The sequence below is a fragment of the Eptatretus burgeri genome, chromosome 1, assembly GCF_056783735.1.
Source record: "Eptatretus burgeri isolate ZD-2024b chromosome 1, Ebu_testis_v1, whole genome shotgun sequence".
Lineage (NCBI taxonomy): Eukaryota > Metazoa > Chordata > Myxini > Myxiniformes > Myxinidae > Eptatretus > Eptatretus burgeri.
Window position 1 is genome coordinate 86,673,350 of NC_140961.1, and position 27,345 is coordinate 86,700,694.

Below are 27,345 nucleotides of genomic sequence, written 5' to 3' on the forward strand. Positions count from 1 at the left end.
CCAAATTATCCCGGCAGATGTGGAGATATTTTCCTTCCCATACCTGCAGGGTGGAGTAATTATATATATATATATATATATATATATATATATATATATATATATATATATATATTTCTAAAGCTATTTCTAAGCACTGACACTCACTCCCTCAAATAAATGCTTCGTACCTTCTAGGTAGTGTGCAAAGCTGAAAATTTGCAAACTGATGCAACTCAGAGCCAATATCAAACAAAAAATAAATAAATAAAAAAACTGTTGGAAAAATTCCGCATATGAAAATATCCACGAACTAGAAGGGCATTTGGTTGAGTGCATACCTCCACTGTGCAATGCCTGATCCAACAGAACATATCAGGTCCAATAAATGTATCGTTTTTAGCCCTATCTCTCAATGGTGAAGAATCACTTTTAAGATTAAATAAAACTCATGTCTGGATCCGGATCTTCACCAAAATTGAATCAATTCATCAGTGTTATACACCCGTGCCCACCAAGTTTTGTCCGAATCCATCCACAACTTTTTGAGATATCATGCTGTATATCGTTTTTGACCCTATCTCTCAATGGTGAAGAATCACTTGAAAAAATTCTAGTTTTCAGATCCAGATCCAGATATTCACCAAAATCTAATCAGTGTGTCCTTGTGACACAGCCAACCTGCCCACCAAATGTCATTCAAATCTGTCGACAACTTTTGGAGATATCCTGTACACAAACTGACAAACAAACAAACAAACAAGCAGTCATAGACTGGTACTTACGAAATCGTCAACTTGACCTCTGACCTTGTCTAATAAAAGCTGTCTCTGGAGAAGGTAGCGACGCAAACCAGAAGTTTCTACGATGATTCTGCATCAAACCATCAAAAATCATAACGTCGACCGAAGCAAAAACCTCCATTTCTCCACACAATTATACCTTAACGTAACTCAACGATGCGTCTGCTCGAGCGCACTGCATCATGGGACGACCCGTGACGCGTCGAGTGAAATATTTTTTTATACAATCTTAAAACGTCTCCAAAACATCCGATTTTTAACAGAATTTCTACAACCGAGTTTTAAGCGTCCTAAGCGATCGCAAAAACCGAAGACAAAATTAAAATCGAAGTTAAAACGAACTCGTAACGTTGAGCGAAGCAAAAATACTCCATTTCTCCACATGAATTTACGGAATTATGTTTGACCTCACTGTGACCTTGACCTTTGACCGATTTTGAACAAAATCTAATCAGCACTAGCCATCACGCTCCTGAATCACGTGGTGTAATTTGACATTGGTAGCTTCTTCCATTCTCGAGTTATCGTGCCTACAAGCAAACAAACAAACAAACAAACAAGCAGTCATAGACTGGTACTTACGAAATTGTCAACTTGACCTCTGACCTTATCTAATAAAAGCTGTCTCTCAAGAAGGTAGCGACACAAACCAGAAGTTTCTATGATGATTCTGTACCAAACTATCAAAAATCGAATGTTTTGGATGTTTGACCTCACTGTACCTTGACCTTTGACCAATTTTGACCAAAATCTAATCAGCCCTAGCTATCACCCTCCTGAATCACGTGGTGTAATTTGACATTGGAAGCTTCTTCCGTTCTCGAGTTATCATTTTTTGGATGTTTGACCTCACTGTGACCTTGACCTTTGACCGATTTTGACCAAAATCGAATCAGCACTAGTCATCAGCCTCCTGAATCACGAGGTGTAATTTGACATTGGTCGCTTCTTCCGTTCTTGAGTTATCTGTACCAAACCATCAAAAATCGAATATTTGACCTCACCGTGACCTTGACCTTTGACCGATTTTGACTAAAATCTAATCAGCGCTAACCACCACCCTCCTGAATCACGTGGTGTAATTTGACATTGGTAGCTTCTTCCATTCTCGAGTTATCGTGCCTACAAACAAACAAACAAACATGCAGTCATAGACTGGTACTTACGAAATCGTCAACTTGACCTCTGTCCTTATCTAATAAAAGCTGTCTCTCAAGAAGGTAGCGACACAACCAGAAGTTTCTATGATGATTCTGTACCAAACCATCAAAAATCGAATGTTTTGGATGTTTGACCTCACTGTACCTTGACCTTTGACCAATTTTGACCAAAATCTAATCAGCGCTAGCCACCACCCTCCTGAATCACTTGGTGTAATTTGACATGGGAAGCTTCTTCCATTCTCGAGTTATCATTTTTGGATGTTTGACCTCACTGTGACCTTGACCTTTGACCGATTTTGACCAAAATCTAATCAGCACTAGCCATCAGCCTCCTGAATCACGAGGTGTAATTTGACATTGGTCGCTTCTTCCGTTCTCGAGTTATCTGTACCAAACCATCAAAAATCGAATATTTGACCTCACCGTGACCTTGACCTTTGACCGATTTTGACTAAAATCTAATCAGCGCTAACCACCACCCTCCTGAATCACGTGGTGTAATTTGACATTGGTAGCTTCTTCCATTCTCGAGTTATCATTTTTTGAATGTTTGACCTCACTGTGACCTTGACCTTTGACCGATTTTGACCAAAATTCAATCAGCACTAGCCATCAGCCTCCTGAATCACGTGGTGTAATTTGACATTGGTAGCTTCTTCCATTCTCGAGTTATCGTGCCTACAAACAAACAAACAAATAAACCAATGTCACCCGCAGGGTGACCCGTATCTTGCCAAAAGGTGACCACATGTGATTTCTTTAAGGTCACACTGAGGTGAACAGAGCTGCTATCCACCAGGAGCGACTCCTTGAGGAATATCTGCCTACGAGAGATTCCGATGAGAATCGTTCTACAGTGTAACCATGAAAAATATGCTTTTGCCTCATAACGTCACCAAATGACGTCATAATGTCTCAAGCTTGACATATCTAGAAAGCACTCATCGAGGTGTTCAATTTGAGGTACTACACGATATGGTTCCTAAAACTTGAAAATTTGACCTTGGGGTCAAATATGTTTGACCTTCGGCGCTAACCATGAAGGTCAAGGCCAATCACCACCAAAAATTAATCAGCTGAGCGCCAGACCATGAACTATATTCCCATGAAGTTTGAAGACGATCCGATCAAAATTACTCAAAAAATAAGGGTTTCGTTGACTCCCCTGATTTGCGACAAAGTGACCTTGACCTTTGACCTTGACCTACAAAGTTTTGAGCACTGAAAGGGACCTCTATAGGCCTCTGATATGCAAAGTTACAAAAATTTCCAATGAAAACTGTGCTCTGCAGAATTTTTTATACGTGATTACAGACAAACAAACAAACAAACAAAAAAAAACCAAACAAACAAAAAAACATACAAGCTGACTAACATATCTTGCAAAAACTTCGTTTTGGCAAGATAACAAACAAACAAACAGAAACGGAAGGTATCAATATACTTACGAAATCTTTAGATTTCGTAAGTAACAAACAGACAGAAAGGGGTGAAAACATAAGCTCCTTCACCTTTGTTGGTGGAGGTAATAAGAGCCAGCCGGTGCAGATGCTGGCTGCTCACTATAGGTCAGGTGACCCAAGAGAATGGAGCTTACACTGGAACTGTTTGTTAGGCAATGGTCACAAGCGCCTCTTCTGCCTCATATTTTAACTTTTGACGTATTTACATTAAAAATTACTATAGCTGTTAACTTTTCATAAATAGTACATTATAATGACTAACTATTGATTTACTTGAGTTATTTAGCTGTTTGCAGAATACAAGCACAATGGGCTTTTAAAACAATGAGACCGGACTTTATACATTCGAAAGGAAAGTGTTACAAGTGATTCTAATGTCTTTGTCTCTGACCTGTGATGTGCTTTAGTATTGATACGTGTTAAATATTGCTAATTTTTAAATAATCATTGTGATTAGGAATTTTTGATAACTAAGTAATCGTAGTAATAATTGCTCACTTTAAATATTTCACATTTAATTATATTGCATTTTGGGTCACATGACTTGCCATTTTTCTAGTCATTCTTTGGTTAAGTTAACAATGAATCAGCAACATTTTTAGTTTGTCTTTTGTCTTGCATATCATTGTAACCTCTTGCTCTTGAATATAAATCTCACAATCCATGTCAACAAATATATAAAACTTATATTTATTATACCTGTACGTAGGATACACATGAGTTGTTGCTTGCAGTGTGAAAATATGCCCCACTGGTGTGTGTGTGTGTGTGTGTGTGTGTGTGTGTGTGTGTGTGTGTGTGTGTGTGTGTGTGTGTGTGTGTGTGTGTGTGTGTGCATACACAGAGCAACACACACACATACACTTCAATAAAAGAAACACCCCACACACCCCCATTCCTCCAATAAGCAACCCCCAAAGGAAGGGGTTGAAAAAATAAATGCCCCTCCCATCTAAAGGCCCGGTCACACCTTGACGTTTTAGCCAGCGATGGCAACGTATTAAAATGTATGTGAAACGCTGGCTGACGTTGAACTTTTGATGTTTTTTTTTAAAGATTCGGACGTATTCATAGCGACTTGGTCTTATGTATAACGCATTGGTAACGGACACAGAACGTTTCGTTGTGTTATAGATAACTTATACCAACGAATGCTGAACCTGTTGTCGGCCTACACAACCGATGCCCAATGATGGTCTAACTTAGGCATAGCGCGTTGCACGCATCGCCGACGATGTCGTGACGTAGCCTATTAAAAGGCTGACGCACAACGATTCGAATCATAACTGCCGTAGAAATGGAAGTGTCAACATCGCGGTCACACCTTGGCGATCTTGCCAGCGTATGCCGACCTAAGAAAAATGTGTCTAAAACGTTGGGGCACGTCAAATACGGTATCAGAGATGCCAACTTTTGGAAATCAGAATTAGGGAGGATTTTCAACCGACACCAAATAATGTGCGCGAAGCGCACATCTCGAGCGCGGAGCGCTCGACCCTTGCGGCGGGGTCCAGGGCCCGCCTTAGGGCCCTGGAAGCTCTGGGGTTCTAGACGCTCTCTAGTGCCCTCTGAGCCCTATTTTGGAGCATTTAACATGTTAAGAATTCCCACTTTTTGAACAAAAAAGGGGAAAATTGTGCACTTTTTAATGTTACATGTATGTTAATATTAGTAAGTTAGGGGACAATCAAAGATTAACAAAAAGCACAAAAGAAGCAATATTTTTCTTACCTTACTGGCTGGTACTACTGCTGCTTGCTTTTTCCATGGCAGCTTTGCTGAGTGACAGCTGTGTGGCTCTTTTAGCCCTTCTGATTATGTCTTTGCTGTATTCTCTCTGGTAGCAAGGGGTGTTATGAGCTAGTTTTTCAATTAAGAGAGCTTCCAGGGTTTTGACACTCAAATTGGGACGAAATTCAGTATGATTCTTCCGTACAAGACTGAGTGCCCGCTCACATGATGCGTTCGAATGAGGAATGACCAAGATTCCCTTCATCACTTTGCTCAAATTAGGATACTTCTTGGCACCAGTGCAGGGATCTGTGAGCTGTGAAATCCGATGCCACTGCTCATCCACTCTCACTGTCTCAGTAGCAATTGTAGCTATGGAGGCGTCTGCCTGGTAGCGAGCGAATTCACTCTCAAGACTGTCTATGTCACTATCACCGCCACTGAACAGACAGGGGAATTTCTTGATGAAAAACTCCACACAGTCAAACCCCACTTCTTGGTGTAGCTTAACATCCAGCACCTGAGCATGCTTGGCTAATTCATCATCTAGCGGCCAGGTTTTGAAGATGTAATTGCAGGCTTTCACATAATATGAGCGAACTGCACTGAAGAAACCTTGGATGTCTGACTCACTCAGAGTGAAGGTGGATTTCTTGAGACTCCTTTGTTCCCTTATATTCAGTTTGGCATCGTTCCCAATCATGAGGTCCTCATCATTCTTCTGATGATTTCTGTCAGAGAAGGGTACATTTACCAGAGCAACCGATGACACCGATGGTTTCAAAAACCGTACGAAGATATCTTTCAGAAGACCATTCAATTCTCCGTGCAGGAGATGAATACAGGGTTCGTCTCTTTGGAGCAGAAGATTCCCCTTCTCAAAAAGCTTGTTAGCATATCGAAGGAAGAAACAATAGAGTTTTGTTTGTGGAGACAAGAACATCCTGTTGACACGTTTTTCTCTAGATTCCTGCACAGTGTTTGAGGAAGATGCGCTTTTAGTTGTAGAACTCGTAGTACACTTAGCCGCAGGGCGATCACACTTGCGTTTACTGCCAGCAGAAGAGGTCAGACTCGTAGTACCAGATCCAATTTTACGTTTGAGGAGAGAGCTTGAGGTAGGTGCAGCCAAGGAAGAAGACCTCTGATTTGAAGGTTTTGCTGAGCTTCTATCAAGTGATTTGGCAAAAGCAGAACTTAACTTGGGTCCTTCTTTGCCTGTAGATGGGACTATCACAGTCTTTCTCGACTCTGAAGGGATCTGCTTTGTAGATGAACGTGATGAAGGGCCGGTGATGCTACCTGCTCTCAGCATTGGTTTTGGTGCTGTCCCTGCTGTCTTCTTCGCAGCAGATACTGCAGTGGTAGTGGTGAATGCTGCTCCACTAGTGCTTGATCCTGCAGTGCCAGTACTGGCAGTAGATACAGTGCCGTCCTTCTTGCTCGTTGTTAGAGTCTTGGCTACAGTTGGTTGCATTTTTCTTCGTACTTCTTCTTTGAAGAAGAGGCGAAGTGGCTCCCACTGTTCAATCAGCCTGTCTAGGCACTGACCAAGGGACAGCCACCTTGTTGCGACATGCTTCAGAATCTTGTGTGTCAGGGCATCACAGAGTTCTTGCAGTGCTTTCACTCCTTTGACGCGTTTACTACTTTTGTCCAAGTAGTCGTAAATATCGATGAGAAAGTCATCTAATTCAATGGGTAAGGCCTGAGCCGCCTTCTTGGCCGTATTGTGCATCATATGGCAAGGGCATCCCATGATGTAGCACTCTGGATTTTGTTTGTGGATATAAGCAGCGACTCCTTTGTGCTTGCCCACCATGACAGAGGCATTATCAGCACAAAAGGAAACACAATTTCCCCACGGAATTTTCCTGTCACTGAATTCATGATCAAGCAGTTTGAAAATGTTTTCTCCAGTGGAATCTTGTTTGCACGCAGGCAAACTTAGCAAACCTTGCTTCACAATCCCAGCACTGTTGTCATAGTACGAAATCAGGACAGGATATAGCTGGGCCTCACCACTGTCATTGCTACCGTCTGTAGCTAGGCTAAATGGAGCTAGTCTAGCAATATCGGCAATAGATGAAGCAGTAACATTTGACAACTCACCAATTACACTGGTCAACAACAAATTTGTTGTCTGCATTTTTTAAGCTGATTTAGGACGAATCTGATGCGCTGAATCCAAAACTCACATTAGTTTTGTTCAATCAGGTCAAGTTTTTGAGATATGGCCACATGTCGTTTTTTACATTTTTGTTCACATGTACGCATGTGTGGAGCATTTTAGAAGAAGTTGGTGGGGGTAAAATATCATGTCAAATTATTGTTTTAATTGGAAATAATTATTTTAATGACAAGAAGTATTCAGGTACGATAGTTCTAGGTGATTATGTCGAAAAGGGATCAGTTTGAAGTCATAAAACCTCAAAATCTTCCAAAAATTGGTGAGGCAAAGCATAAAGTTCGTGGATCAAAACTAAAGTTAATGGGGCAGATTTTGTAATAATGTGATACAAAAAAGTTGTATTTCTTGAAATAACGAACTCTGAAGAATGTACAATACCTACATGTGCCAATTTATGATATGCGCTTCTGCTCAAGCTTGGAGTGCCACAGAACGAACCCAAAGATTGGAGACTGTTCATTGACAGCAGCAAGCGATCACTGAAATGTGTTCTGCTACACAACGGCAACCAGTTTGCCTCTACCCATCGCTCACTCGACTACACTGAAGGAGAAGTATGAAGCGGTGAAGTACGTGCTGGAGAAAATTGGTTATGATCAGCATAAGTGGTTTATTTGTGTTGACCTGAAGATGGTGAACTTTTTGTTGGGACAACAGTCTGGCTTCACCAAGTACCCATGTTTTCTGTGCATGTGGGATAGTAGGGACCGTGCTCAGCATTACACGAAGAAGGACTGGCCTGTGCGGGAGGAATTGGTGCCATGCAAAGAAAGGAACGTCATCAACGACCCTCTGGTGGACAGAGACAGAATACTCTTCCCACCGCTGCACATCAAGCTCGGCTTAATCAAGCAGTTCACCAAGGCTCTGGACAAAGATGGTGACTGCTTCACTTACTTGTGCCAGGCTTTTCCAGGATTGACCATGGAGAAGTTGAAAGCTGGCATCTTTGATGGTTCTCAGATCCGTCAGCTCATCAGAGATCCAGAGTTCAAAAACTCAATGAACGAAGTGGAACTGGAAGCGTGGAAGACATTTGTTTTGGTAGTGAAGAACTTTCTTGGCAACAATAAGGCCAGAAACTACGCAGAACTTGTCAACAACATGCTGACTGCTTTCAGAAACCTGGGCTGCAACATGAGCATCAAGATGCACTACCTATTTTCACATATGAACCAGTTTCCTGAGAACCTGGGTTCAATGAGTGACGAGCAGGGGGAGAGATTCCATCAGGACATGAAGGAGATGGAGACCAGGTATCAGGGTCGCTGGGACGCAGTCATGATGGCTGACTACTGTTGGAATCTGAAGAGAGACCTCCCTGCCGCTGAACATTCCAGGAGTTCGAAGAAACGGAAGTTCAAGCCCTGAAGTTTGAACAGTGGTGACGCAACATGCAATTTACTTGTACTTACCTTTATCAATGCCCACCATTCAGATGACAGTAATCGATGTTTCTATCATGTAATGAATAAATGTTGTTGGCAAAACATTTTTTTCTTAAAAACATGTTTAGGATGATATGTGTTGACAAAAATCAGCTGATAATGCCACAAAAATGTAATTGATTTTGTCACAAGATCTGATTTTTTCAAATCAACTTAGCACAAAAACCTGACCTGATGGAGAGAAACGGATGCCATTTCCTGATTCAGCAGTGCCAGAATACCCTAATTCACTTGTAGAAATCTAGACAACATTCAGAAAGTAAAAAATTGTTGACCAGTGTTCTTTTTTTCTTCTTTGTTCTTGTTCTTTTTTTTTTTTTTTTTTTTTTTGTTCTTGCACATCTTGCACATCTTGCAAGTTTTTGTTCTTGCACATCCATACTTTGAAGCAACTTTTGAATCTGGAAACATCTTTTGAAATAGAGGTCCAGCATGATCTGAGACTGATATGGGCAAGTTATGTTCCACAATAAATCCACTAAAGAGAAGTTCCGCTCGGGTAACATCCTCTTCCTCGCTTGTCCCTTGTTTGGTGAAATAATTCAGAAGTGTACCGGTACTCGTGCTCGAAGATCTCTCCTTTGCAATGTCTGTGTGCCGTTTGCTTCCAACGTGCTTCCGAATATCATCGCGACCTCCGTGCTCAACTGAAATATCAACGCTGCATACTGTACAATACGCATGACGAATTCCTCTTTCAGACTTTCGAATACACGGGTATTGGAGACTGTATTCGGTCTTGTACTTCTGAGACCATTTCTTGGTCTTCGTAAGCTTCTTTTCTGCCATTTCGTAATCAACATCGAGGGCTTGAAGCATCGGTAACTTCGAAGTCGATGTTCCACAGCTGCAGCGCGACTCGTAGAACTCTAGCGGCTGTTAAATTAAACACCGCACGGTGGTCGCGACCGCCGGGCTGGTACGGGGCCCAGCTGCATGCAGTGAGCGTATCGCATGCATATACACTGTGCATACATACCGCATGCACTGTATTGCACACATACCGCATGCACTAAATCTCAGTGCATGATCGCATAAGCGAGATCCAGACCCAATGTTTCGCTGCTCCTCATTTGAATTTGCAATTTTTTACGTACAATTTGGTAGCAGCGAACGTTATGGAGTTACCACATGCTATACGTAGCAGATGATGCTTTTCATTCAATTCTCATACTAGTACATTCTGATTAGTGAACAGTGCAAAAATATCAAAATTTCGGGAGGATAAGGATAGTGATCGTAAGGGCGGGAGTTTGGGTGAATTTTCGGAAGCCTCCCGATGAAATCGGGAGGGTTGGCATTGCTGCGGTATGAGTAAGTTTGGTATACGTGAGTAGAACGCTAAAGTACGCTATCATACGTCGTAGTAAGTAGAGTACATCAAGAAAATGAAAACATGTTCAAAATTTTACGAAGTACTCGGCGTATGACACACGTTCCGCATGCGATGGGGATAAGTTTTACACACGATATGTGGACGCTTACACACGTCCACAAAGGCTACTTATAAGCTACTCATAAGTCGAAACATGTCGCGGTAATGTCTTTTTTATGCGAAGCTTATTTCTAACTTATGTTTGACGTGCTTTGAACCAATTCTTTACGTAGTCCCAACACACATTGACATATGTAGACGTATTCCAATGACATCTTCCGTTCGACAAAAAAAATAAATTAACGTGTTTCTAGCTTACATCTGCCATATAAAGACGTGTTCCCAGCGGTTTTGGGAATTGGTATATAAAAATGCTGCTCATAAAACAGAACCCAACAGTGTTTTCGAGTCCTTTTTGAGTCGATGTCCATGTCAGCAGTAACAGTATCAGTATCAGTATCATTATTAGTAGTAGTAGTACTTTGTTCATGTTGGCAGTAGTAGGTGAGTGTGAGGGGGAGGGTGTGAGGTATGATGGATCGTCCTTGCGTCCGCGTGTCCACGGGTAGGAGACATCTTTTCACCATTGTTCGAAGTTCTTCACGGCTAATTTTTTATGGGGCTTTTTCAACAATGAGCTATAGCTTGTTTTTACGATTTAGGTATATTCATAACGGGTTGGACAAATGCACAATGAACTAATAATGTGCATAGAGCGCTTTGATTACTTATAGATACGATATACCAACGAATAATTATCGTGAAGCCGGCGTTCACAAACTATGCCCAACGATAGCCTAACTTATCCATATCGTGCGGCAGTTTATCTTTGCCGGTGACGTGGGGTTTGCTATTCATAGGCTGCCACTCAACGATTTAAATGGCTGCATCTCCACTATTGAAAGTAGACGCTTGCACTCAACAATTGGATTTTTTTTACACTCAAAGACTTTTAAACAGTACCACTTAGTTATTTTCATTGTTTACAATGAACGATTTAAATTGCTGTCACTCGCCTTTGTTTTTTGACGCTGTCGCTCGGAGATTTTAATTGTTTCTATTGAACGTGCTAAATCGCTCAAACCCCACTATTGAAAGTAGACGCTTGCGCTCAACAATTGGATTTTTTTACACTCAACGACTTTTAAACGGTACCACTCAGCTATTTTCATTGTTTACAATGAACGATTTAAATTGCTGTCACTCGCCTTTGTTTTTTGACGCTGGGGTTTGGAAATTTGAAGCGTTTCTTCTGAAGGTGTTAAAACGCTCAAACTCGACTATTTTAAATAGACGCTGCCGATGGACAATTGGAATCATAGCCAAGCTAGACATCGAAGTGTGAACATCCTTGTCATGCCGAAGAAAAGTTTGAAGAATGCTACAAATAAGTGTCTTGGCCGTGGCCGTGGACGCTGACGCAAGGACGATCCATTATACCGACGTCTTTCAGCCTATGAGTAACTTAAAAGTAACGTCTGTCGATGTGTGGCAACGATCGCGTAATGTGCCAACAACACGTTAATCATAGGTTAGAAATAAGTTTCGGGTACGCTAAACATTACCTCGGCGTGTCTCAACTTATGATTAACTTACAAGTAGCATGTGTTGACATCTGTCAACGATCGCAGACCATGCATACAACTTGTGGCCAGCGTAGCGGAACGTGTGAGTCATACGCCGGCATACATCGTGAAATTTCAAGCATGAAAAAATTTGAGGACAACCAAAAAGTACAACGTTTAAAGCCAACGTAAAACGACGTATGGCAGTGTTTTTCAGCGTGCTCTCAATGTTATCAAAACTTACCCATAACGTATTCAATGTGTGCCAGCGTTTTAGAAAAAAAATTAAAAAAAAAAATCGGTATACGTTGGCTAAAACGTCAAGGTGTGACCGGGCCTTAATATGCATCCGGGGTGATTGTTTGGTATTAAACAATTTTATACAATTGTAATACATATACAGTATATGTATTAGGGTGCTTCATAATATGGGGGTAAAAAATAAAAGTATGAATATTCATGCTCCCTGGGTGTGCTTTTGTTCCATTTGACAGTGGAAACATACACACCAAATATGAAGCAGATTGGAGGATGTTTAGGGGTTCCTCAAGTTGGCACAATATTGTTAAAATTTGCCAAACTGTAACTGATAACTTGCCATCGAATATGCACAACGCAGTACACTTCACAATTAATATGGTTGTTTGATATTTTCAAAAACCACAGCAGTCATATAGGATGAAAGAATAGTTTTTCCAAGGAGACCCAGATGAGCTTTTTGACATTGCAGTGCAAAATGCCTTCTCCATAATGGACATAATTGTGCCAACTTGAGGAACCCCTAAATATCATGGAATTTTGTTCATTTTTGACCTATAAGTTCTTATGGAGTATTGGAATAAAGGCAAAATCAGGGAGCAGCAAAAATCAAACTTTCATTTTTTTGGAACACCCAAATATGTATGTATGTATATATATATATATATATACATATATATATATATATATATATATATATATATATATATATATATACATATATATATATATATATATATATATATATATATATATATATATGGAGAAGCATCTGTCCATCACAATTTTTCTGAAGTGTACCTGCTGTTGGAATAATAATAATAATAATAATAATAATGATGATAATAATAATAATAAGTTACCATTGGAAAGCTAATAATACATTCAAATGGTTGGAAAGCGAATAATAGATTTAATTTGTACAATAATTTGTGTCCGCTTAATCATTAAAAAAAAAATACTTGTTTTAAAAGCCCAATCTCTCCAGGAGGGAACATGAAAAAGCAGGACTTGGAGATTTAATGTAGCAGTTCCAATGTACGGCAGCAGGAAACCTTTATAATAAAACGTTATGGACACACAAAATTATATAATAGTAAAACTTCTCAAAGCAATAGAAAAATATTTAATAGCATTCGGAAGGAACACAAACAACAACCGCAACCTTATTCATAGCAACTGCATGTTGTAAGAAAAAAAAAACTTTTTCAACTGTTTCACTTCATTTTACATCCTCATTGAGACTCACAGATAGATATGCAATAAGTTTTTGTAAAGTGAAACATGCTCTCTTTTGATAAACCTGTCAGTGAAGCGATGGGGAGGCAGGCATGGCTCGTTGGATATAAAACGTGGAAGTTGAAGAGGGTGATCTGGAGGAAGAGTCTGTCGAAAGTGCCGTGACCAATGAGCCAATGTGTGGTACTGTTGACTCATTGAGTTCATGTAATGTGGTGTGGGCATATGCAATGAATGACTTCATTGTGTAAAGAAAAATTGAAGTTCGACCAAGATACAGAAATTAAAAACATCACACAGAGGATGTTCACTCGAATAAGTGCCTCTTCTAGGAGTGGGTTGAAAAATAAATATGGTATATATATATATTCTTCTTCTTTCGGCTGCTCCCTTTCGGGGTCGCCACAGCGGATCATCGCTATGATCCGCATAGTGATTTGGCACATGTTTTACGCCGGATGCCCTTCCTGACACAACTCTGGTCACCTCTTACGACACAGGGATCTGGTACACCTATTTTAACCGGGGTATACACTGTCCCAGTATACACTGGTACTCATTTCGCTGACCTCGGAAGGATGACAGGCTGAGTCAACCCCCTGGTTTATTAATTAAGTGGCCCAATGGGGCTTGAACTCAGGACCTTTTGGATCCCAAGCCGCTGCCCTAACCACTGCGCCAACACCAGGCATATATATATATATATATATATATATATATATATATATATATATATATATATATATATATATATATATATATATATATATATATATATATAATTAATGGCTGTTGATGTGTATTCATTGGAGAGAGGGAAGTTAAACTTTAATCCATTAAATTAATATTAAAACTTTATACCTGGTTAAAATGTGAACCTCTCCAAATTAACTCACTTAAAATCTACTTTTCCAGGATGATGTTTCAAAAATTATTCTAAAGATCACAATATATGACCCGTATGAATAATTAAAAGTTGCACTTTTAAAAATAAGATAAAATAAAATTAAATTGTACACCTGTATATTAAAACTTTCCAAGTTGAAGCATTCAAACTATTCCTGCGAAATTGCTATTCTATGGATCATTGTTGAAGTAAATGCAGGATCAACATGAAAATTTAAAATGTCACACAATGAAATGATAATACCGTACAAACATTCCTGTTCGATTTCTCACACACTACATCTTTTGTTTTTAGGTGTTTTTAAATTTACGTATACCTTTTTAATCCCTTTTCAAAGCACTGCATGCATGGGATTTAAAAACAATGCTGCGATTCATCTTGTCTTTGTCAACTGTCTTGTGAACAATAATGCAACTGCACAAAGACAGACAGGATTAAGAAAGACAGGCAGCAATAGACAAAGAAGGCCTAAGTGAAAGCAGAATCTACGGGGTAGAGGTAACCTTTGCACCAAGTATATTTATTGTCCTCACTAAAGCCGGTTGGAAATTCAAGCTGAAATCAGAGCGTGCAAAAAGGGCCACCATATCCGGGATGACCTCCACATCGTAAACAGCACCCTAAACAACCGTTCCTCTATGCTGGTCTGCTGGCCTCCTTGAAAGCGTTTCCATCAAACAGCCACTGGTTGCAGTCTCCTTCACTCTCATACAAGTTCGCTCAGTTGTTTCCCTCACCCTCCCTACACCGATCAAAGAAACTCGGAATGGGGTAGGCACGTGCATGGGTGGGTGGGACTCGCTACGAGATGGATCGTATTACAGAGCGCCATGCCCAAGTGTGAGCCCTGTGTGAGATTCATAAAACCAGCAATCTGGTCGTGGATGCTGGAACGAAGAATCAAATGTGACACTTCTGACGCCATGGCATGAAGGTTTGAACATCCAATATCAAAGATGCAGATAAGTGAACCCTTACGATAAGTTTTATGGAAATCATGTATACTTATACAAACAATGAAACTCCTGGGTATGAGAGCAAAGGTTGGTGGACAATAGCAGTGTGTGCTCAACTACCCTTAAATTGTGTTATACCTGGACAGTTGTCTCTTCATGGAAAATACAACATTTAAAGTCAAATCATATACCGGTCTAATTGTAATCAAATGATGTTACATGGAGCAGCATCTTTACGATGATGTGCAAATAATGTTGAAATAACCTCAAACAGAATGTCCATAGCAACGACTATTCCTGTTGCCATATCTACAGGTTTAATCAACACAAGTTGATAAATTATCTCATGATGTTGCAACTGCAGCAGCTCAAAGATTTTGCCAAGACAGACAGCTAATGTAGAAAAAAAAACCCCAAAAAACAGCACAATGGAACGACAGAAAACACTAGTAATCCCCCAGGGGGTGTCTCCATCTCGACACCATCTGTCATCCTTCCGATGATGGAGCCCCTGGAGATCCAGAATCCCTTTGATCACCCATGTCACAACAACATTGCAGTTTTAAAGAGGGGATGCAGTTGGTGTCATCAAATATTACCAGAAACTGAAAAAGAACTTGGTACTCACCATTGCCATTTTTGCCACAAACAAGGTGCTCGTAGGGTTGCAGCAAACCAAACAGCTCTGCATCTCCAAGGATGCTCAGTTCCAAAGTCTTCAGGGTGAAGGTTTGGTCACCTTCATTTCCTGCCAATGCCCGGATCACAATCTCATTGAGCAGGCTCTCAAGGCAAGCAGCCAGGCTGATTGCAGCCAGCTCGTGTACACGAGGAGCCAACTTGGCTTCAACCATCCAGCGAAAGAAACACCCCACAGAGAAAGAAAGATCACAGCGCTCTGCTTTGCTGCGTCGTAGTTTCTCACCAGAACTCATGCTGTACAGTGAATGGGCACGCAAGCAGGACACTAGGCAGCCATCAGCCAAAGACCATGAGAGAATGATACGTGCCGAACCCTCAATTTCATGCCGCGTGCAGCGTGCATGGGTTACACTCAGGCGTTGTACTTCTCGAGATAGACGCATTAACAACACTGTTGCATGTTCTGACATTCGTTCAACGATATCGTTCGAAAAATATTTTGCTGCTTCTTTGGCTTTTCCTCTGGCCAGAACATTCCAAATATCACTAAACTCCCATGGAACGTCTTCTGGCTCTGGTAGTCGTGGCCATGTTGTGGGGCCAGAAGTTGACTCTGGGTCTTCGGCCAGTGCTGTTCCAACCGTATCGTAGCTGCCGTGCCGGCTAAATAAGGGGTCTGGAAGAGCACGGCGATCAGCTCGCCCACGAGGTAATGTCTGAGCGGTACAACGCAAGGATGGAAAACTACAAGAACGGCAGGAGTCAGCTGCTCCACCATATCCTGAGTCAAGCGTGAGCTCCTCCAGAGTACGCAAGGTTGAATCACCGAGGCCAGCCATCACGAACCCACGCTGGTCGCAGACTTGAAGGACTCTTTCAGTTTTCTCGCCAGCCACCTGGACATACACCTGATGGAGAGTAAGAGGAAAAAAAAAGACACTCGGTTGACGTTAACGATAACACACGTCTGTGGATGTACTGTGTATAATGGGGAGAGGGGTCAAAGGTCACCCCCTTCCTCCCCCCACAATCCATAAAGGAATGGTCCTGCACTGAAGAACCTCAGCACAGCTTGAAGGTTTTTTTATTATTATTTGAAAAGATGCCACAACCAACTTGACATTTGCAACTCTTATGATCAATTGACAAAGTTGGATTTAAGCCGATTTAAGCCGATGGTGTGGCGTTGATATATGAAAGCAAGATTTACAGATTCAGAACAAAAGTTCAAGTCATTATGACCCTTTGGATATTATTCATCAACATCATAATGCACCTGTTTTGTGCAATTAGTAAATTAATGATTCTTAGGATACTTTTAAATCTGTATGATAAAATGAATTGTAAATATATATATATATATATATATATATATATATATATATATATATATATATATATATATATATATATATATATATATATATATATATATATATATCAAATGGTAGTTGCTTGTTTATATATGCTTCAAAAACGGAAAAAAAATACTGAACGAAATGCAAATTCTGCTTGTTTCCAAGGGTACCACAATTATGACATTTTGGGGTAGAATATCTCAGGGAGGGGGTTCAAGGTTGGGGGAAGACTCCAATTTTTTTAGTGTAAATGTGGAATGTATAGCAACACCCAGTGGTATTCAATATTACAAATCATCATGGTGTTATATTAAAAAAAAATTTTAAGTTTAAATAACCTGATAATATGCATTGAGGTGATGTTGAAATATCAGGGAGAATAATTAAATTATTTTGAAATGTTTAATTTTACCCATTTTAAGTGGAGGTTTAAACCGAAGCATCCAACACTGAGCTTCATAGTGAAGCGGAAGTAATTTTTTGCTCACTCCATATATAAGCAGCAAGGATGGTTGATGAAGGTGATGTGAAGGTGGTGTTATAATAGAAGGTGACTTCCAAGCAGATGGACGATGGCCTTGGGCAAATTATAGAGTGAACAGAGGAGAATGTTTGTGAAGTACAACATGTTTTTGATTAAAGCCATCAGCAAAGTGACGGGTACTTTTGCTAGTGAACGATAAACCAAAGTTTGGAAGGTTTATTTTATTCATTCAACTATTTTTTGTAATAAACTGTTGTAAATAAGGAAAAGTATACTCAAATAAATTATTATGCCTTTCCTCTCCACACAAGTTGATTATGTAAATATTTGGATTGTATAGATGGAATACAAAAATAAATATGAAAGCAAAGAGAATGTTTCCAGCTAACAAATTTAACAACAGGGTTTAAAGTGATCCAGATTGTGATGCAACATGCACAAAGACATTTGGACAATTACAAAAATAAATATGAAAGCAAAGATAATGTTTCCAGCTAACAACTTTAACAACAGGGTTTAAAGTGATCCAGATTGTGATGCAACATGCACAAAGACATTTGGACAATTTCACAATACTAACAGCAATAAGGACACATTTTACCAAATTAAACTTGACAAAGAGATGCCAATCAAAGTAAAGTGGATGTTTCTGACATTATCCCTTCATTGGAGTAAAAGAGTAAGGAAGTTCTCTCTTACTCTGATGAAAGGGTAACATTTGAAACATCAACCTTACTTTGTGGTTAACACACCTTTTTAATAAACTTCCAGTTGATAAAAAAAATTGTCAAACTGTCTGCTGTTACAATAGCCTTGAGAAACTATAGTCGTCTTTCCTAAGACAATTGCTTGATGAGAAATTGGTGACATCAAGTGTTAATGATTTGTTAGCTATTCTTTTTTATCAGTATCAGAAAGGAATTGTCCTACTCTGATGAAAATCTATTAATTCAGTGCAGGAGAGCAAAAGGAATAATGTAAGGGAAGGTGAGGGGAGGGGTGAGGGTGATGGACAGCAAGTGAAACACTTTGATAAGACCTTGGCGTTCCCTTGCTCTGTGGACCCACACCAGAAACCCACAGTATTGGCGATTGAAAACAACTGTGGTGGATTTCTGTATAAGTGGAGCTACAACACGATATGAAAGTCATGTTTACCTGTTATGGTGATGCAAAAGTATGCACAATCCCACATTATAGAGTCATTTAATATAAATAATAATTAAATATAGTGTGCTACATCGAAAACAACTCCAAGGCAATTTATCAAAACATTCTGCATTTCCCATCAGACAATAATCATAAAATATAGAAATATAAAACAGCAGTAAATATAAATCAGAACTGTGAAAGATGCTGATCAGAGACAGACCACTTGAAATGTAGTGTTGTCATTGTTTGAGATACCACAGCCGAAGTCGAGCTATAAGAATGTTTTTTTCAGCCTATATCGGACAACATTGGTGAAAGTAGGGGTCTGGTACAGGTAGCCTTCTGTGCATGATCAAACCTGCATCCCTGGCTCCGCTTAAGAGCATCATAGGAAATACACAGACTTCTCATTTAATTACAAGGGCTGTAGTTTCACAATGGGTTATGCAGTCATGTTGCAGGTAATGAGACCAAACAACTTGACATTGCATATATTATATAATTTATTCTTCTGACACAGATTCATACTTTATTTACCCGTAAAGATCCACAGAAACAGAAAAAAAATTGATTTGATTATGTAGATTTTAAATTAATAAACAAATAATTGAATGTGGTTGTTAATTCAAAATAATTTTTTGAGGTGTTGCAGTTCAAAAAGTAAACTCGTCTAGTACCTCCGATAAAAATTACAGATAAACTGCCATGACAATCGAGGGGATCAGTGTCAGCACGCAATAGATAATGGCCGCTTCAAACTCGTCAGAAAGCGATTTTGATGAAGAATATCCTGATCAAGAACCACCAGATTAGGACGATAGTCAAATCATTATGTAGAAAGTGCTGTCAGACCGTACATGTGTGAATCTGAGAGTGAGATGGCGTCATGGGAGGGGCAGGACCACTTGAGTGCATTTCAGGGCGGGGGGGGGGGGCTGGCCACTCGAGCAGAAAATGGCATCAAATAACATTAAAATCTTCCTTTCAATATATTTATTCAAGAAAAGAACAACCATCAAGTGTTAAGTGAAGACATATCTATTCATGAAACCAAACATGATTGCCTGATTCTGTGGAGCTTTAAACTTTCACAACATGGGAAGCTCTTCATAATGTCCTTGTGTCTACATCATTATTACCTCTGCCACTGAAGTTGGATGGATGTTCTTTTCACCTCTATCTGTCTGTCTGTTTGTTTGTTTGTGAACACGATATCTCAAAAAGTGGTCAACAGAGTTGGACGAAACTTGGTGGGCAGATTTTTATGTGACAAGGAAGAATGGATTCGATTTTGGTGAAGATCTGCATCTGGATCCGGATCCGAGAATTTTTTTAAGTAATTCCTCATCAATGAGTAACAGGGCTAAAACTATATATCGCATGATATCTCAAAGAAGTTGTGGACGGATTCAGCCGAAACTTGGTGGATGAGTTGGTTCGGTGCCAAGAACAAGCTGATTAAATTTTAGTTCAGCTCCGAATGCAAATCCGGCCTATCATTCATCTATCCATTGGGACCATACTTTGTGCAGAGCATTGGTGCTGCCGAAGCAGTCTCCGTGGCTATTGCGCACAATCCTGGATGGGTCGGAGCCTATCAGTGGGATACAAAACGTAAACTAATCAGCTTGGCGGAGGTATGCACTCTACCAAGTGGCCATTCTAGTTTATTTCTGATCTCTTGATCCTATCCAGACTCATTTATTCAACATCCTTAATTGCTGGTTTGTTCATCTTGAGGTGTTTTGTTGTTTGACAGCTCTTTCATGAGCCTTGTTACCTGTTTGTGGTCATTTAATTATGACATATGCAAATATGGAGCAATATTCTCCCTCCTCCCTCTGAGATGCTCTACAAGTGTCCCTTCCCTCCCCTCACTCATTCATTACTCCATTCTCTTCCAAACCTTGTTTCCTTTCAATCCACCCACACTCCATGAATCTCCTTTGTCTCTCACCATCTTTCCTCCTCTTCCTTTTCTCAATTTTAGTTTTCATATTTAGCACCCCCTGAATGAAGCATATAAAGCCAAGTGGGGTCCCTATCAAAAAAGACAATACTAAATACTACAGCACAATGTTGCATCAGATCCACACTTGTGTAGGCATGTTTCTATTGTTTGATGGAATGGATGACGCATTCAAAATTTTGCCTTTCAGTAATTCGCTAGACGTACTAAAAATTACATGAGCCTCGAAGATCAAATTGAAGACATGACATGACACGTACTCATATCCTGGTTCGCAGACTTCCTCTCTGCACAAGAACTGGGAATTTCTCTCAGTAGCAACCTCTTCTCTACACTACACATTCCCAGGAAGTTGGTCCATTATGTTTTCCTTTTGCATCAATAATAACCATCCTGGAATGTCACTACTTCCAAGGCAAGACCACCAAGAAAACTGAAATATATTTTAATTTGGTCAGTCACCCATAAACTGGCAACCTAGAGAGGGCCCTGTAAGAAGCAAAGGTAGACAAAAGACCTGATTCAGAGACTAAATTGAAAATTTACTGCATCACAAAGGTCTCAAATTGCAAGAGAACTCCTCAAAATTATTGGTAAGAGAATGGACTATGCTTAGTGAGGCCTTCATCGTGCAGTTCACTAAATAGACTGGTCAACTCAAGAAGATAACTCCTTGGAATTATTGGTTTATAAATCAGGTCGAACCTTTTTGGGATCAAAAACCTAGATATAAGGTTGCCTCCAAAGGCAGATAATGGTTGCACATTTTGAATAGTGCAGTTATTCTCAAAGCATTCATAAAGTAAAAGGCTTTCAACCACAATGCAGTAAATACACATAGCCAGTCTTGGCTGAAGCTCCTGCAACTCACCTGGTACTGTTTAATGTTCCTAAGTCCAAAACATCAATTTTGATCATTCACATTCATCTAGCAGAAACCCAGAATAAGGATTAGGGTTGGTGGCCTCTCAATATTCTTACTCTTCATACGTATATACGTCTCGTATTGGCTTAATGGTTAGGGAGGCAGGCTTGGGATCAAATCCTGAGTTCAAATCCCACTCAGCTGTTGAATTAACACCAGGTGGGGTTGACTCTGTCTGTCATCCTTCCGAGGTCGGCAAAATGAGTGCCAGCATGCTGGTTTCCTGTGCCAGAGTGGCGACCCGTCCAGGATTGTGTCCACTAGCCCAGCAAACTGCTTCGGCAGCACCGACGCTCTGTACAGAGTATTGTCCCAATGCATTTGGGTGGATACGTATGTGGCTTTACACCCCCTGGCCTTTTAGCAAGTCCCACACCCCCTCTCTATCGAGCTTCATCAGGTCATTTCAGTTTATTAAGACACTTGTTAACGAGTAGGTTCAAGCTTCTGCTTACCTTACCTCCATCGTCCCTCGTTTGTCTTGCCTGTAGAATCACTCCCCCCCCCCATGCCTATCCAACCCCATCCTGCACCGGCTCTCTAAATCCTTCACCACTCCATTCTCAGTTTGTTATCCTCGCATTGCATGTAATTTCGTTCCACCAAAAGCCTCAATAGTCTGAAAGCTCATCAATTTATACCCGAACACAGCTAAAGTACATAGACAATCATCAGTTTGGAAGTTCGTTTGAAATCTGAGATGAGACCAGACCACACCATGACGACCAAGAGTCAAAGCAACAGCATTCGACGTCGAGAGACGCTACAAAGTTGAAATATTACAAACGATCCTTCCATGCCAATTTATTTTCAGGGTTCCTACGAGTTATGCTGTTGAACCTATCCACACATTTCCATCAAGGAATAGAGCACGTAACCGATTAATCCGATGCGGAGTAAAGGACCGGTTTTAAAAGATAGTGAGTGTAAACATGCCTCTCCCTTTACACCCACCCACCCAACTGACTGACACGGGCCTTTCAAGAACACAATAAAAAAAATGAAGCAGTGGGTGCAGTTTCCTCTTCAGCCTTTGCTGAGGGTGCAGTAGGTATGGCTAAATATTGGACGTTCACATGAAAAAAAGATTCAGACTTTGTGGACACGGCCAGTTGCACGTGCTGAATTGGTGTTGAAGTCATGCGGTCCCTTCTTTAACGTCCGTCCGCCTCACGAAAGGATAAATTGGCAAAAACATATTATTTAATTAATTTACTCGAGCACAGGTTCAGTTAAATGACCTCCGCCTGGCACACATCCCTTTTAAATTTAACATACAATATACATCTTCACCCTATATAATGTTTCAGCACTTGGTGAATCCAAAATTAAACAAGGGGAAGTGCAGGATGGCTTCGAGGTAAACACACTCACCTCGAAGCTGTCTATCTTGAGTTTGAATCCAGACACACCTACTGACTGTCATCCCGGTGTTTCGCAGGCAGGGCGATTCATGGATGCGCGTGTCTTCTTTTGGATGGACGCTGAACTGGTGTGCCATGTGATGGTGTCCTTCAGGTGGAGGAGGTGAGCAATTGCCAGCACCATGAACAAATACCAAATGCCTGCCCTTACTACTTAGTCGACCAGTTCGTGAAAGACTTGGCCCAAAACTCTCGCAACCCCAAAAAAGACCGTGAGGAAGAAGAGGATGAGGAAGATCAAACAAGGGAACCCAACGCAGGATAAGGCCATTAATCCCTTTAAGCTTGCACAGTGCACACATTATTCACGTACCCAATACCCGTGTGTCCCAACTGCTACCTGGATACCTGCAGGATGCAAATCCAGTTGAAACCGATCCCCGGTCTGCATTGGCACCACCTTTGCAGAGAGACCATTCGATGCATTTACCACTCTGATTGAAACAGCTCGACCTCAAGGTCGACCCAACCCTCCTCCTCCTACTCTTCACTCTCAAGGTGTGTGTGGCAGGTGGTGACATCACTGCCAATGTTAATCGATATTAAAAAAAGGACACATGCTCATCCAGGTATGACAACTTCGATCAGAAGGTTTTTGTATTTTTTAACTTTTTTTGAATAAATACTTTTCTATAAGTTGCTGTAAAGTCATCCGTGTGGATTAGAATTACTGAGATACTCTGAAACAGTTAGCAGGAGATGTTCCTGATTGTAGAAGTTCGTGGAGACACAAAAGCAAAACAATGATGTGTTATAACTAGTATAGAAGGGCTGAAAAACAATGCCAGAGCTAACAGGAGAATTTTTTTTAAGTTTCTTGTTCGACATTCCACAGCACGTGTGTGTGTGTGTGTGTGTGTGTGTGTGTGTGTGTGTGTGTGTGTGTGTGTGTGTGTGTGTGTGTGTGTCAAAACCGTGGGTGTTGTGGGGGGGGGGATAATTAATCAACCTACGGTGAAGTTCGGGAGACGGTTCTCGAAGAAGATTCCGACGCACCGTTCGATTCCAGCGCGGGTTCCAGCGCGAGCCAAAGCAGAAGCGCGCGCGCTCGCCGGACCTTCTCGCTCGAGGCACAACGGCGCGTCTCCCAGTGGGCGGGGCGTCTCCCAGTGGGCGGGGCGTCTCCCAGTGGGCGGGGCGTCATATGGAAGTCCGGTTCGGCAGGCCAATGGCCTGGCACGCAGGGCGGGACCTCCTGGAGGAGTCGGTGCCGAGTGGGGCGGGGAGAAAAGTGCGTGTTGGCTTGAGCGGTTCTGACCTGAGATCAAGAGGGAACGTTCCTCAAACACTCTCACATCGAGCAGATAGCGCGGATCGCTTTAATTAACATCCGCTGTAACGAGGTAATTACCCCTCCTTAAACCCCTGCTTATAACCCCCCACAAGGCAGATTCGGTGTGAAGTTGAACTTAACTCCGAGCGGGACTTTGACGTCATCCGAACACGCCACATCGAAACAGCGCATTGTCCTTTAAACGGAGTTGCGAAAGGTTTCTGGTTGGTTGTTTTTATGAGACCTTCGAGCTTTGGCTGATCCAACAAGGCTCGTGGGGCTGTGTAAACAAGACTCCTCGCGGACTCATTTACAAAAGGCTGCGAAATGAGAAAATGCGAACTTACTTTGGTGCGAAGTTACTTTGAGCGAATTGGCGTGAAGTTGCGTTCACGCACGTTCACACACACACACACACACACACACACACACACACACACACACACACACGAAAGGCACAATGATGCGAAAATTACTTCAAAACTCACTTTAAGAGGATTGCCGATGAATTTGTGAAAGTAACAAACTTGTCTTGAGTTTTCATTGTTTTTTTTTCAAACCAAATCGGCAATTCCTTAATTTTTTTTATTACTAAAGTTTTGTTCATTTCCCAAAGCTACTCCACCTGACTCAGCTGTCGAAAGAAGATTGGATATATATATATATATATATATATATATATATATATATATATATATATATATATATATATATATATATATATATATATCTACCTGGACCTCTACCTCTATCTCCAGTCACAAGCAGGATGAAGCTCAGGGCTAAGTGGGTATGATGGTCAGGGTTAAGCAATCCCCCACCCCAACCTCCAACCAATTCACCTTTTCTGTTTATCTTACATGTTGGAATGGCATTCTGTCTCTATACCGACCACGTTCTAACTTACCAATGCATCTTGAACAACAACCCCAACCCTGGCATCTTGAACAACCCCAACCCTGGCATCTTGAACAACAACCCTAACCATGGCATCTTCAACAACAACCCCAACCCTGGCATCTTGAACAACAACCCCAACCCTGGCATCTTGAACAACAACCTCAACCCTCGCATCTTGAACAACAACCTCAACCCTGGCATCGTGAACAACAACCTCAACCCTGGCATCTTGAACAACAACCCCAACCCTGGCATCTTGAACAACAACCCCAACCCTGGCATCTTGAACAACAACCCCAACCCTGGCATCTTGAACAACAACTCCACCACTGGCATCTTGAACAACAACCTCAACCCTCGCATCTTGAACATCCTCAACCCTGGCATCTTGAACAACAATCTCAACCCTGGCATCTTGAACAACAACCCCAACCCTGACATCGTGAATAACAACCAGAACCCTGGCATCTTGAACAACAACCCCAACCCTGGCATCGTCATTGGTTTGGTTCCATATTTGGAATTTACTTAACAAAGTCAAATTTACAAAATACCCTCAGAAGCCACAAAGACACGAAAGTTCACAGCACGTCACCCTTTTGGTCTGGGAGGCAAACCCAATGAAAGTAGATTTTGAACAGGAAATATCCCCACGTTATATTTCGATAAAGGCAGGTCATTGTGTGACGGTACTCTTCCCAAATTTAACACGTTTGGACATGTGAATGAATGACAAGCCGCCACCACCACCACTTTGACCATGCTCTGTGAAGAACGTTGGTGCTGCCCAAGGAGTCTCTGGCTATTGGGCGCAAATTCTGGATGGGTCACCACTCCGACACAGGGTACCAGCAAGCTGTCACTCATTTTGCCGACCTCGGAAAGATGACAGGCAGAGTCAACCACACCTGATAATAATTCAACAGCCGAGAGGGATTTGAACTCAGGATCCTTGATTCCCAAGCCCACCACCCAAACCATTAAGCCAACACCAGGCATATGACAAGCCAAAAGGCTATTCATTTGGCCTGGTTTTGCATTAAGGTAATAAATTGTTAGATAAAGAGAAGAGAAGAGAACAATTAGATGGGGGGGGGGGGGTGGGGGGTTGCATCATGCAGCATCAAACCAGAATCGACATTGTAAATTATATTCGAGGAGAAAGTGGGTTCAGATTGAGAAAAATATCATTTGAAAAATTGATGAGAAGGGGGGAGTATGGGTTTTTGGTTGTTGGAGAAAAGAGGGGTTGGAGAAAAGTGTAAAATGGTAGGAGAGGGGTTGGACAAAGGTTTAATGGGGGTAGGAGGTGGGAGTAAAGGGACGGGAAGGCAGGGAATGTATGGAACATGGCTGGGTGGGAGAATTGTCAACAATGCAATCATTATTGTGGAGGTTTACATAATATGTAGAATGGAGATATCCCCGAAAGAAACACATGATCAGGCAACTCAAGAAGCCAAATTATTTTTGATTCGATTTACTTTCTAACTTCCATTTTATATATTTCCCTCTTTTTAGAAGACGACGAACACCCACTCCATATGTGAGCGGTCATGGCCGCAAAGGGCTCATATGCATGTATACGTGCACACCATCCAACATAAGTTGAGTTACATTTGTACTCGAGGTCCTTTTTCAGTCAGGTCAGGTCAGATTAGATCTGTGACCTGCTACAGGTACTATGTAAACCTGAACTAACCTGTTCCATCGTCGGGTTGTCGGTGACGAAACCGTCTCTCCCACCAGGTTTTCTGGTGAGGAGGGTATATGATATGGAAACCCAGCAGGATGAAGAACAATACCTATCAAAGGGCAGAGGAGCTCCTTCTGAGCCAATGGCCATCCATATCTTGTGTCTAAATGTGTCTGCAGACGTCCTCCTGCAGTTGGGTTACTTTATTAGGAGGTTAGCGGCAGGATTTGCACTCCGACCACCGTAAAACCCTTCATGCTAAACATTCCAAAAGCATAAATAAAACCTGAAAACCCTCTCCATGGGAGTACCTCCTGTGCACCTTCCCTTTGCAGGGCAGCTCACCAGATGATGGGATTGGGGCAAACCCTTCGGGACCCCCAATCTTTGATGACAGGAGGGAAACCATGGGGTAACATTCCTGGATCAGATTGCGAGAGAGTG

At 41.3% G+C, this 27,345-nt stretch overlaps 1 protein-coding gene across 2 annotated transcripts in view; it reads right to left on the reverse strand.

The window, feature by feature from the left end:
* ABTB2 (ankyrin repeat and BTB domain containing 2) overlaps positions 1 to 24,141 on the reverse strand; it is a 234,954-nt gene extending 210,813 nt beyond the window's left edge. For both annotated transcript variants that reach the window (XM_085890955.1, XM_085890947.1), the window contains exons 1-2: positions 23,986 to 24,141; positions 15,707 to 16,628 (exon numbers count right to left, since the gene is read on the reverse strand). In XM_085890955.1, the coding sequence (XP_085747081.1) occupies positions 15,707 to 16,559 (853 nt within the window). In that variant the 5' untranslated portion in view covers positions 16,560 to 16,628; positions 23,986 to 24,141. The remainder of the gene's footprint in view (positions 1 to 15,706; positions 16,629 to 23,985) is intronic.
* Positions 24,142 to 27,345: the final 3,204 nt, after the last annotated feature.